General features: G+C 40.9%; 1 protein-coding gene across 1 annotated transcript in view; it reads left to right on the top strand.

Moving 5' to 3' along the window:
* LOC113037404 (MAM domain-containing glycosylphosphatidylinositol anchor protein 2) overlaps positions 1–13,174 on the top strand; it is a 190,602-nt gene that overhangs the window by 115,273 nt on the left and 62,155 nt on the right. Inside the window, exons 7-8 of the mRNA XM_026194431.2 lie at positions 7,395–7,486; positions 7,592–7,829. Coding sequence (XP_026050216.1) covers positions 7,395–7,486; positions 7,592–7,829 — 330 coding nt within the window. The remainder of the gene's footprint in view (positions 1–7,394; positions 7,487–7,591; positions 7,830–13,174) is intronic.

The raw sequence follows: 13,174 nt of genomic DNA, 5'->3' as shown, positions 1-13,174 counted from the left end.
CAGCCAGACTGCCTTCCAGGGCTTGGCCATCTCCACAGCCGGCCCAGCGAGCTACTGGCATCACATCACCCTGCTGACAGGATCCTTTTTATGGATTAGGGATCCGCAACACGTCTTCAAATGCAGGTCAATACCCTGCTTTTCTCTGCCACTTGAGTCTATTCTATAACCGACAAAGACACCAGTTGTGATATATCAGTTGTGACAATGCAAAGACACTCTCACTGCACTCAGTTGTTTCTTTCTTTTTGGGGTGGAGGGAGGGTGGCAAATATGAGGAGGCAGCTTTCAAATGGAGCATCGGTGAATTATGACAGAACTGTCTGTAGATGGTGTTGAAATGGACAGTTGGTCTGGCGCTGTGTTTTTATGTCTTCCAACACAGACACAGTCATCTCTCTGTGCATGTGTTTCCCATCTATTCCCAAAGCAAATATGTTTTCCTTCTGTGTTGTGTGAGAGAAACGCGTATTGCTTTCACTTTGACAAGATTCAAAATCAGATATTCATCCTCGATGTCCCAGCAAATCTAGGCATCGACACCTTTTTAAGCTGCTTACAGGCTTTTATGCCAAAGGTATTCATTATTCAGAACTGCTAACGCTGGTGCAACTAATTGCATGCATCTACAGTACACGGGTACACATATTTGAGCATAAATGTGTGCAAAGTCGAGCAACCGCCATCCTTACTTTTGTAACTCTGATTGGAAGCTTGCTGCTGTCATACACAGAGAAGCAAAAATACAGTCCTTCGCTGGGGGCTCCCTGCTGTTTATGTTTAGACTGTTTAGTGGTGGGAAAACAAAAATGACGTGCCTTGTGAAAACCTCTCTGTTAGCATGTGAATCAACATGAGAATGACCCTTATCAAATTTGCTTTGGAATAAATTCTGGTCAAAAGCTGAATATATTTCCATTCATGAATGCCAGATTGAATGGCTGGATGGTCAGGACTGGCACAGGCGGTCCCGGCTCTTGCGCTGTGGCCGTAGAGAGGTTCTATGCGTCTTTGTATTTGTATGTGTGTGAGTATGCCTTTATATGTGCGCATACCTGTTTAAACATAAATTAAAGCCAGAGGTCAGCGTGAAGGTTGGGTGCAGCATTTAGGGATGGGGATGTGTGCGGCTGTGATTTTTGTAAAGATGCTGATGCATGGGGAATGTGTTGGTGCTAATGTGAAAACACAGAGTGATAAGAGGGAAATGAAAAGGTGTTTAGTTGGCGGAGCAAATATGTGTGTGCATACGTGTGAACGCCTCGCGTTTTGAACCGTCCTGTTGGCCGTTATCCTCCCCCCCGCGCTTAACCTTGAGATGAGCTGATGAAGTGAGTGGCAGTTTCTAGAGACATCCATCTGGCTCAGAGAGATGAGCTCAGCTTCACATGCTGATATTCTCCACAAGAGTGAATGGAGAGCGCAGTACGACGCCTGCTGAGAGATGGACAGACAGGGCTGACTGAAAAATGAGATGGGCTGATGGGTAGACAGGAGGATAATGATTCAGAGTGAGAAGAGAGTGAGACAAGTCTTTCTTCTCCAGCAGACAAAGCCAACGCGATGCACTGGAGAGACAGTGAAGGAAAAAACATGTTCAAACATTTTTTTTTCCGCAGTGTGGCTCCGTGTATGTATTTCCATGATTAATAACTTTATTTATTTTATATTATACGCATACATATGTGTTCCTTATAGCAAAGATGCCAGTGCTGTGTGCATTGCGGATAAGAAGGTCCCCTGTGGTGCCGTTGTAATCCCGCCGTGTGTCACGAGGTCTCTGTAGAAGAAGACCTCAACCACGGCTTTTCTCTTTGTGTGATTATCTGCGCTTTTATGTACAGGCCACCTATTATTCCCACAGGCCATTAAAGCTATGGAGAATCAAAAGGGCTCGCTACAGGCAAAAACCCTTCAGTTTACAGCTAAAAAGGGAACACGGGGCACACTGTAATATGATTGGTAATGATTCAAAAGAATACAGCATACAACCTCTCAAGAAAATCAGATGCAGGAAACATGCAATGCAAATATAAGTACAAACAGAGGAACCTTTTATCTCTTGATATTACCATGAAGAAAGTTGCTGAAGATTGTTTATGTTTTACTCAGCATTTTGCCATAGTCAAGGTTCAATGACAGGAAGCTCTGATGATGATAAAAAGCAACGGGCTTCCAAGTTCATCTATAATGCATCCAGAACTTGTTTGTGCATATGTTGACTTGCGCAATGCCAGCATTGCTTTCAATAATAAAGCTGGATTTCTTATGCTGGTGTTTGATATTTGTGCGTAAATCTAGTGTATAAGCAGATACGCGAAGCTAGGGCTTCATTACAGTTTAAGACATTTTAAAGGTAACAATGAACTGCTCTTTTAAATACTTATACTGTATATTTATAATATTCTTTACAGTTTATTTCCATATGTTCTTGTCCTCTCCCTACAGAGTTGAAAAAACACTTCCCTGACATCATAACTTAACTATGGGAGCTTGATAAAAGTAGTAAACCAGTCTGACTCTCACTTATTAGCTATAGATTGTGGTCCATATCAGCAAGTAAGGTTTTCTAAGTGACAATCAGGATCACAATGCAGGATCAAGTAAATAAAGAACCAGTCACACAGCTTGGAGACCACTGGCAACCGCTGGTCATGAGGGAAAAATTTAATTCCCCAAACGGCTGGCAAGTGGTTACTGGAAGTTGATGGCATTTGCAGTAGATATATGTCCCCCACACACACACACCCGTGGCAAGTTGATAGGGAAAAATGTATATTACTCCACCTGTTGGCAAAAACCTCTTTGTGGTTGTTTTTCTAGCAGTCACTCACTCTCACAAGCTACTCGCTCCGCGGTACGGAAAGTGCAACATAAACTGGAAACTGAGGCTGGATATTGTTTCAAATAGGGCATGATAAGTTGTGCACTTACCAGAGAACTGGGACTCTGATGTTACCTGCGTTCTTTACACACTGTTGCTCAACAGACATCGCTTTGCCTGTGACTGCTGGTCCCTTGCGGATGTTCCAGGCTCCTGTTGCCTAGGTAAACCTCATATATTTCAATCAGTACTATTCTTCACTCTCATTGATGGTCGCTTCAGTCACTCACCTGGAAGCTGAGAAAAGTTTCTTTGGTTCCACCCACTTCCCTTCACTGGCAGTTATTTCGCCCAACTTACACAATATCTTTCACTTTCCATGGTGTCTAGTTCCCGCATCACTTGCAACGTGTATGCAGTTTTTCTAACCTGTCAGGTCTCTTACTGCATACCACTACATTTTCTTTCATTATATCGCAATTTATCCCACATAAATATCCAAATAATACCACAGTATGTGTCAAACCTTTTTTCTTGTAAGCGCACTATTTGGGTCTTTTCACACAGCTGTACCTTTCAGTGTGAACTCACTTATACTCAAAATAGCAGTGGTCAGTATAAAAGTGCACCGTTTGAGACACATTGTGTGTTATGTGTCTAATTTGTCCATTCATTCTCAGCTAAATACCTGCTTCACGCGATCCACCATCTTTCTGCAAAACAGCCTGAACCATGTAGTTGCATCGTAAAACCTAATCTTGACAGATAAAAGTGATTTGATCAGATATGACTGTATGATACTCCTGACAGTAAAAGCTGGTCAGTGGGCACTGAGTTTAAAAAAGTTTTCTCAAAGTTTACAGAGGTAGGGCTATAGCTTTGAAATGCACACGTTTTTTTACAATTTGTCTTTTTACAGGTGCATACATATTTATATATGTATTTATGCACAGACTCCAACTGTATATACACACACAATAGCACTCTTGTAAGATATTAATGATGTTGTGAAAATAGTGTAGCAGTAGTCGGGGGCACAGTTTGCCACCAGAGCAAATGGGAAAGTTCTGTTTCCGAGCAAAGCCCTCATAAAACATTCATGTGACTTTTGCCATGAATTGGTTATCCGGACTGGGGAGGGAAGAGTGACAACGCACCGTCACCCGATAAAGTCTCCCATCTCTGTACTTCTCACCTCACACACTCATCACGGTTCCTTTTAAAATACTTCCAGTTTTAGATTCTCTCCCATGCATAAAGGAGCAGGAGCCATTTTAGTCACTGCAGCTGTCCAGCAAAATTTACTACAACCTTGGAGAAGTAATGCCCACTTATCTCTCTCGTACACAAATGTAGTTGATTTAAAGGAATGCCTACTTGCTATTCAATATTAATGGTCAGATAAAAAGGCAGGAAAGGATTTTTGAATGTGGAGGAGACTTGGAAGGAGTCATTTCTGAAATATGCATGAGTGCACATATGCACTGCTGGCTGTTTTGATGTGCACTGCTTCTCTATGCAAAAATAAGGGAGGGGTACGTCAACATTAGTAAAAGTAGTGTCATAACTGGCTCAATAAAGGCAACAAGTAGGGAGTTGATGCAAGAGATTTACTTAAAGAAACTTAACATTCATTAAGTCTTTAATAAAGCTTTACCAACACAAGCAACAGGGGACTGAGTCAGCAAGATAAGCAGTTTTAGCTGATGATCTTGGGCCACTCTGTATAAAATCATTGTCCTGCCTCTATCGTGAAAGAATAAAAGTGGTCATAGCAAATATTAACTTTCAACCTTGTTACAATTGTACAAACTCTGTTTTTGCCTTATGTAGGATATTCCAATGTATTTTTCCACATTTCAGTACATGTCTGCACCTATTTCCAATTTTCCCTGTAAAACATATAGCAAAATTAGCTGTGGTTCAAAGCCATGGTTCAAGATGTAAAATTGAAACTATATTTTTATTTTACGGATGGATAGGTGCATAATTTGTGCTTATACTTAGTGTTATGCTTTCATCTGTCTACATCAGTGAACTCCACTGATATGCAGCTCGTACCAGCATGAAGATCTATTTTATGACTTAAAAGCTTGCAGCATTACTGCGGCATTGTTTTTAACACAGTCATTAATGTGTTCATTCTCATACAGTTACACTCTGCTCAGTGCTGTGAGTGCTTTTCTAAGCTGACGTTTTTCATGCTGCATCTAGAACACCTTTAACCGCTTAGTTTTCTTTTTGTTTAATGTATCACTGGAGAAAATAAATGCATTCATGGACAGGCCAGTGAATCATCAGCTAAATTTAACAGATATGAAGTGGATGCAAGTAACTAAAATGTTTTTTTTTTGTTTAGTTTTTTTTGGTCCACAGCTCCACATTGCATCAGACACCGCAACAGAGGGCCTTCTCATCCGTGAACGCATGATTCATGTGGTCAGTTGAGTGTATCTGCATTAGAATTATAGTGCATTTTAATATAAAAAGGTCCAGTGATAGAGGAGACACAGCAGACCAATAATGTTGTTTTTTTTCTTCCATAGAGTATTAATGGGATCTTATATAAATATTGCAGGTACTTTTAGAGCTAATGTATCTGGAGTAGTGACCTTTAATGAGCAAATGTATATTTAATGTTATATTTACTCACTGACATGAGTGTAGTTTAGAAGACGGTGGGGGTCGACCCCCTGACAGACGTCTTCATGAAACCCAGCCTCACAGTGAAGTAGAGTCCGACCTGCGACTGTTAAATACCTCATTTTGTTGCAGTGAAGAAAGGAGAAGAATACATCTGAGCTGTGGGAATGTGAAAAAGACGTTTGCATGTAATCCAAATCTTTATCCACTGTCATCTATGACAACACTGCCACTCACATGGTTATGTGGAAATGTGTGTTTGCAAATTGTGTGTGTGGATAGGATAATACTTAAGACGTGGTAGCCAACTCTGTTCAGGATGTTGCTGGGACACCAAAAGGCTTTTCACACTGTCGGAATGTAAACGCGTCTCTATCTCTGGATGTCTCTGACATGTCTGATGTGTTCCCTTACACATACACTCACAAACTGGGTTTAACTGTGAACTCTATATTTTCTCAATAACCTTATTCTTTGTGTTGAGTTTAAGGAATGCACAAAGGAGTTGTTCAATGTGTTGCCGAGCTGAGTCTAAACAGGAAATGAATCTAGGTTCCTGATAATGCTTTGTATCCATAAAGGTCACAGATATAAGGATGCACACCGTATAATGTCAATTGTCACAGTTTCCATGCCAGCACTATGGAATTATACTTCACGATTGATAGGCAGTGCCTTGGAGAATAAGGATATATGGGATACAAGAGTGAATGCAAATGCACATTGGTGTTTGGAGAGCGCTGACATGATTGTAATATTTGTATCTGACATGCATCAGAAATAGGATTCTGTGCCTGCCGACACTGATTTCAAACGTGAGGAGGAAGATCATGTCAAGGAGGCGTGTGTCACTCGTCTCTCCTTCAGTTTGCAGCTTGGCAGGCGTCACAATGTTTTGCACATTGAATTTCCTGTGTTTAAATCTGACACGCAGGTTTTGTTTTCGTTTTCCCTTTACCAAACTGAATATGATAATGTCACTTGGGAATTGCTAGATGAAAAGATTTCCATGGTGCCGTCAGCTTTTTTGCTGAGGAGATGAATTGAACAGTAGACGCAGGGTTTGAAACCAATACAGCATGCATTATAATGAAATCATCTTCTTTTTTCTCTTCAGAGAAGCTATGCTTTGAAAATGGAGTTTGCAAACCAAATTGGATTAGAAATGGTGGATATTTTGTTAGGTATCTCTCCAATTTCACAGTGTGTGTTTGCTTGTAGTGTGCGTGAACCTGCTTCAGTACCGTAGGATTCTTCCATGTGTAGCTATCAATATTAATGCCGGTTCAAAGCGTTGGGCTTTCAAACAGACACAGGTTTCTGCTTTATCTTTTAAGTTCTCTGTTTGACCCTGCTGCACCATCAAAAGATCAAATTTCAGATGTTGTTTACGTAAACCAGTTGCAGATGTCCTGTCATCATCTACTCTTACACCTTGGGTTGAAGATGCTTTTACAATTTCACAACCCTGCTCCAGAAATGACACGTCTTGGGGAGCAAATATCATATTTTGCTCAGTTAGTTGCTCAGATCAGGTATTTCAGGCAGCTGTGACTTGATGCAGGCTTTCACTGCCTTTTTGAACAATTTGTGTTTGACTGAACAGGTACGCGCACACACACACACACACACACACACACACACTTAGCTTTATAGCGCATTCACTTGAGATGCATAACAGTGATTTACAGCTCAAGTGTGGACGTTGAGCAAAGTAAAAGTGCAGGGAAAATTTTTTTTAAAATCTATAAAATCCTGTCATTGGGATTAGATCTCAAAAAACACATCAATATAACAACCAAAGCCAAATCCCACTGTGAATATCTCAGGGTTTGTTCCAGCACCATGCTGCAGAATCAACACGTGAAGTGTATAAATATAAATATAAATGTGATTCTTATCAAATTATTTCTTTTTTCAATTGCAGCTTTGAAAAAGGGACGATTCTGGATCACTCCAGATCCCTACCACAACGATGACCACATCCAGATTGGACGGGAAGTAAAGATATCCTGTCAGGTACGGTAACAGAAAACACCGGGAGACTAAGCACACATGGTTATCCGTATAATACTGAGCTAATGTTAGTGAGTGTAATAAAAATAAAGCCTTTTAATGTCACAGGTGGAGGCAACACCTCCAGAGGAGCTGACATTTAGCTGGCTGAAGAATGGCCGTGCCCTGCGGAGCTCAGAGCGTATGGTCATCACCCAGACAGATCCTGACATCTCACCTGGAACCACCAACCTGGACATCATAGACCTGAAATTCACTGATTTCGGCACGTACACCTGTGTGGCTGCTCTGAAGGGAGGAGGCATCCCGGAGATCAGCATCGATGTCAACATCTCATCCACAACTGGTGAGCCTCACACCCCTTTGTGGCATCGACACACCTACACACCTCCCCCCAACAGATCTGACACAAACACGTTGATTTCTCACAGCTACGTTAGTCAAACTCCGTTGGCTTCAATTTTTTAACTGTCTCATCAGTCCCATCAGTTTTGTAGATCATTTTAATATATTTATTTCATGATGGTCAAAAAATAAAGCGCTGTAATGTCACAGCGTTACATAATCCTCCATTGCATTGTTAAACCATATATGCTCACAAGCATGTTACATTTCGTGGGTCAAAACTGGCATGAAAATGAGTATTCAGTATCTGACGAGCATGGACAGCTGATGGATACTTATCTAGCGATTATTAATATCTGCAATAATATGTTAATTCAGCATGGAAAATGTTTGGAATCAGAGCAAGTGTTGTTGGGGCTCAAGTTGGATAGAAATGGTGGCAGTCCAATGAAAGTGGATCAGCAGGCAGTATTACGGCGCTTAGAGAGGAAACGTCAGCTTTACCTATGAGGTTTTTTTGTTACATAGGTGGTTTACCTCTTACCAGCATACAACACCAGCTTATCCTGGACACTTAACCTTCCCCAGAGCTAGTTTGTTTGAGATAAGAGATGAACTCATACAAATTCACTTTCTGCTATCAGGTCCGTTCTCAGGAAAGTAGTGTCCCAAATCCTGGACTTCAGTAATAAGAGTGTCTATAGTTTTCAGAGAGTTTTGCTAACTTATTTTAATAACAAGTCTTACTGGTCAAAAATGCTTCAAATGCGTAGCTATTTTCAGACAGTGCTTTTGAGGCAACTTTTGTTATGAGTAAATAAACTTCAATACAATACTGCTATATAGAGTTTTTCTTTGGCTGCAATATTTTTCTAATATTTTTGTTTCATCATCTTCTTAAAATATGACACAGTGTGATTGCTGCCAGTAAGCTTGACCTTTCATGTGACCACTCCCAGCGTAGCTAGATTGGGAAATCTTAAGTTGTCTCAATGAGTTGATTACCATCTCTGTACGAACACAGAGCTTACTTGCTGATTTTAGGGTAAGTGAAGTGAAATTAAATATTCTGGATATGTTGGACTTGTGTGATATAGTTGCCAAGTTACAAGAAAAAAAAAAAGGATTTCTTTTGAAGGGTGCTTTCACCCGAATTCATGTGTTCCCATATATTTTTACTGCTGTCTGGTGAGGTTATTACATATCCGCCACAATGTGATGCCCTGTCACGGTGGAGATGAATAGAGCATTGCTTATGGTGTTGACAACATGGTGCAATCATCATATTTTTCCTGTCTCAGAGAATGGTTGACAATAAATGCGTATTTGCAGCGAGGTTTGGGGATTTGTTGTATCAAGTTCACAAGTTTCAAGTCATGTGGCGCTTGCATGTTCTCCCCGTGTTATTTCTGGGTATTTCAGCCTCTTCCCACAAATCAAAGACATGCATGAGAGGTCGATTTTCAACTCTTAATTGGTCATAGATGTGAATTATCTCTTTGTTAACCCTAAAATAGACTGGTGCAATGGCTTTACTTCAGCTAAAGCTAAAGGGAAAAATCCATAAGGGTGTGAGCGGTTATGTAGCAAACTATCAATGTCGAGTCACTATGGAATACCCTGGCAGCTTTGAGTCTTCAGTGCCCACGTGACCCTGAACTTGATAGGCTTAAGAAAAATGGATGGATGCTCTCAAAGATGAATAATTTCAAAGAAACTCTTTATCTGCAGATTCTGTGTGTGTGTGTGTGTGTGTGTGTGTGTGTGTGTGTGTGTGTGTGTGTGTGTGTGTTGTGTTTAAGAATGTTTGAATGTCTTATATCTACAGGCTGTTTCTACATCTACACGCTTGCTCCCAGACTGTGTAATAGTCATAAATATGTCTCTTTGACTTCTGTTCCTGCACACATTATTACAGTAGCAACAGCTCTCTATCGCAATAAGTGTTCAATTGAACTTTGTGAATCAAAACTGCCTCCATTGCTCCAGCTAATCAGACACTAAGTGTCCGTTACCCTTCCATCTGTCTGGCTGCTTTCAGGACTGTTCCAATTAACATGCACTCACCAGCCACTTCATCAGTTTCACCTTGCTAGTGCTGGATTAGCCCCCTTTTTGTCTTCAGAACTGTCGTAATTCCTCACAGCATAGATTCAAAAAGTTGGTGCAAGCATTCCCCAGAAATGTGGGTTCATATTAATGGAGCAGCATCACATCTGAGGTTTGTGATGTGATGCTTCATCCTCCTGGAATCAGCCATCAGAAGATCCATCAGAATATGGGTAAAACATTGGGATAAATATTGTCAACAGCCATATTCAGCTAGGCTGTGGCTTTTAAATGATGCCCAGAGAGTACTAAGTAGCCCAGAGTGTGCCAGAAAAATATCCCCCACACCATTACACCACCAGCAGCTGGAATTGTTGATGCTGGCTTCATGTTTTCATGCTTTGTTGTTACTATCAGAATGTCAAAGCGGAAATCGACACTCATCAAACAAGGGAACATTTTTCCAATCTTCTATTGTCCAATTTTGTTAGCCCGTGCGAATTGTAGCCTCAGTTTCCCGTTCCTTTTTTTTGGATCATTCTCTTTAAACCCCAGAGATGGCTTTGTGAGAAAATCCTAGTAGATCAGCAATTTCTTTAATACTCAAACAGCCCGTTTATCACCAACACCCATACTATGTTCAAAGTCGCTTCAGTGACCTTTATTCCCCATTCTGATGCTCAGTTCAAACTTCAGCAGGTCGTCTTGACCACGTCTGCATGCCTGAATGCATTGAGTTGCTGCCATGTGACTGGGTGATTATGCATCCGTGGTAATGTGCACTTGAACAGGTTCAAGTGGCTGGCACTAATAGCCTATTAATAACAACATACCAGTCCACCTTGTCTACCGAGCTGATACAGTTTAGTATGGGTCGTATTGAGTCTGACTCAAAGAAAACCAGTCATGTACTGTGTCCTTCTGATTCTTTGACATTCTATTGTTTGTCAGTTGTTTCAAAAGAAAGTAAAAACTATGTGTAAGCTTTGATAACAGTATTCAGTCTTGAGCACAATAGTCAAAAAAGAAACTGACTCTATTTTCTATCCACTGTTTTAGATTTTAACATCAATCAAAATCCAAAAAGAAAAAAAAAGCTACTGTTTCACGGACAACAGAACAGAGACCGATTTATTAAAAGATTGCTACGAAGCACATTTAGTAAAGCTAACAATACCTTTTGTGCTTTCTTATCCCCTGGAGGTTTTGCAGTAATAGCCGAACGCAGTGGTTAGAGAGAAAAAGCAATTATACATTCATGCATGTGATATCACAGGAATGCTCGTCTTTATCTGTGCTATCTGTGTTGTATATGTGAGGTCAGTGAATGAGCTGCAAAGGTGTGTTGATCAGCAATTAACTCCACTGGGAGAAATCACCCCTTATATCCACACCCCGCAGACACCAAGAGGGAGTTTCCTGGTTGTCCTCGGCTCATCCCAAACTTCCAGATTCCGTTCGAGGGGTGGGGATGTAGAGGGTGGGTGGAGGGGAATCCCATGAGTTGGTGTTGCTGCTGGCATTGTAGATATCTCTTTTTTCTTGCTTTGAATTTCCTGGCATGTGTTCTGTGCTGATAAGTGACTGTTGGGTTGTGCGATGTTTTGATGATCGGGTTGCCAGCAAGCTTTACGTCCCCTTTTTACACACATATGCCTACACGGTGATAGCCACATTTACACCCTCGCGCAGCCTTACCCATTTTCACTGTACTATTTTTCTATCACACACACCTGGCTGCCACTCTCAGCGTGAACATGAAAGCAATGTGTCGACCTTGTGTGCATAATTATTGTTAGATAATCCTTTGATAATCCCTGTGCTATAAAACAGTGGGATCAATCGCATCTGCCAAGATTGTTTCCTCATTATCTTTTAAGTAGCACATTCTCTTCTTTCCGAGTGCCTGGGCGATGCCAGTGCATTAACACAGATCCTTTAATGTGCAAAAAAACTAAATAAATAAATAAGTAGAACACCGCCGTCTGACTGAGGAAATAACCACGGAAATGACTGGCTCTTTTGTGATCATATGAAATGAAAGCTTTCCTTAAGGCTTAGATTTGATTGCTTCTTAAGCTTTCATTGTTCCGGTCGAATGTGTGGGTATGAAATAGTATGAAAGAGTTGCGTTGTAGTAGCTGTTCCTGTCACAGGAAATAACATACTGAATTTTGTTTCTGCCGGTTAAAATTCCTGCTGCTTTACCTGGATGTGACTGGGCTGTTTGCTAAAGGATGCCGTGTTTCTTTCAGCGAGATTGATGCCACAAATCAGAGAAATGTCTCAGCTGAGCGCCATTGTATAGCTGCCGTGTACTAAAGCGCCTTGTGCCTCTGCCTCGCCTTGCGCCTGCAGCCTGTTGTGGGGTGAATAAGCCCTTTTTCTGTGCCTCTGCCTGTTTTCCTGAAGGGAGAAAGCCTGAGCTGCAATTAGGAGTCTTAATAAAAGTGTTTAGAGGAGATTACCACAGGTTTGCCAAGGTTTCGTACAGGGGAAGTGATTGGAAAGCATTTGAGCTTTAAAGTATCTCTTCTCTGAACAATGTCACACTTGCTGGCTGTTCCAACACTGCCTCTAGTTCCAGATTCGAAACCAGCGCTTAGCCAGAGACCACTCCACAGGATGCATTGATTAAAGTGAAAACTATTATTTTTCCATTCTTTCAACCTTCGACGAGCACAAATTTCTCGATTTTCTCCCTTTTTGCAAAACGGCAGTAATAAGCAGTTTACCGTCTTCACACACTCGTTAAATAAGCAGCTTCTTTCCTCGCCGGAGCTGCCGGAGATTGCGGTGCTAATGCTTATTTATGAGTGTCTGAAAACGAGGACACAGACTTCCCCTTTGGATACTGTCAAGATTAAGAACCACGGGATAAGTGAACAGCTGAAAAGAGTTACGAGCATTAGTGTAAAACATGCCATAAACTTCTAACAGGAACAAGCAAATGAATCCTTTCATTAACTTGTGTGTAAAATGTGTGTTTATGTCTTGCTGGATTATGTTAGATGACGTGATTACTGTCATTCTGAAATGTTATTTGGACTCAGACCGGAAATACCTGTGGGACATTTAAGAGATAAAATTTTAATAGCGTGCCGAGTAATTACAGATTTATTTCTGACATTTAAAGCTAATTTTGATCACAGATAGCCACTTAGCTAATCGCTAAAAAGCAGAATTGTAATTATCAAAATAGTGGAACCTAAATTACATTTGGATCTTTTAAACAGTTGTGCTTCCTTGACTCCCATTTGATACTTTTTTTTATTCAACAAATCACCGTCATGATTG

Source organism: Astatotilapia calliptera, chromosome 15, assembly GCF_964374335.1.
Source record: "Astatotilapia calliptera chromosome 15, fAstCal68.1, whole genome shotgun sequence".
Classification (NCBI taxonomy): Eukaryota; Metazoa; Chordata; class Actinopteri; order Cichliformes; family Cichlidae; genus Astatotilapia; species Astatotilapia calliptera.
The sequence above is the reverse complement of the archived record's forward strand: the minus strand, read 5'-3'. Positions and strand labels throughout refer to the sequence as shown.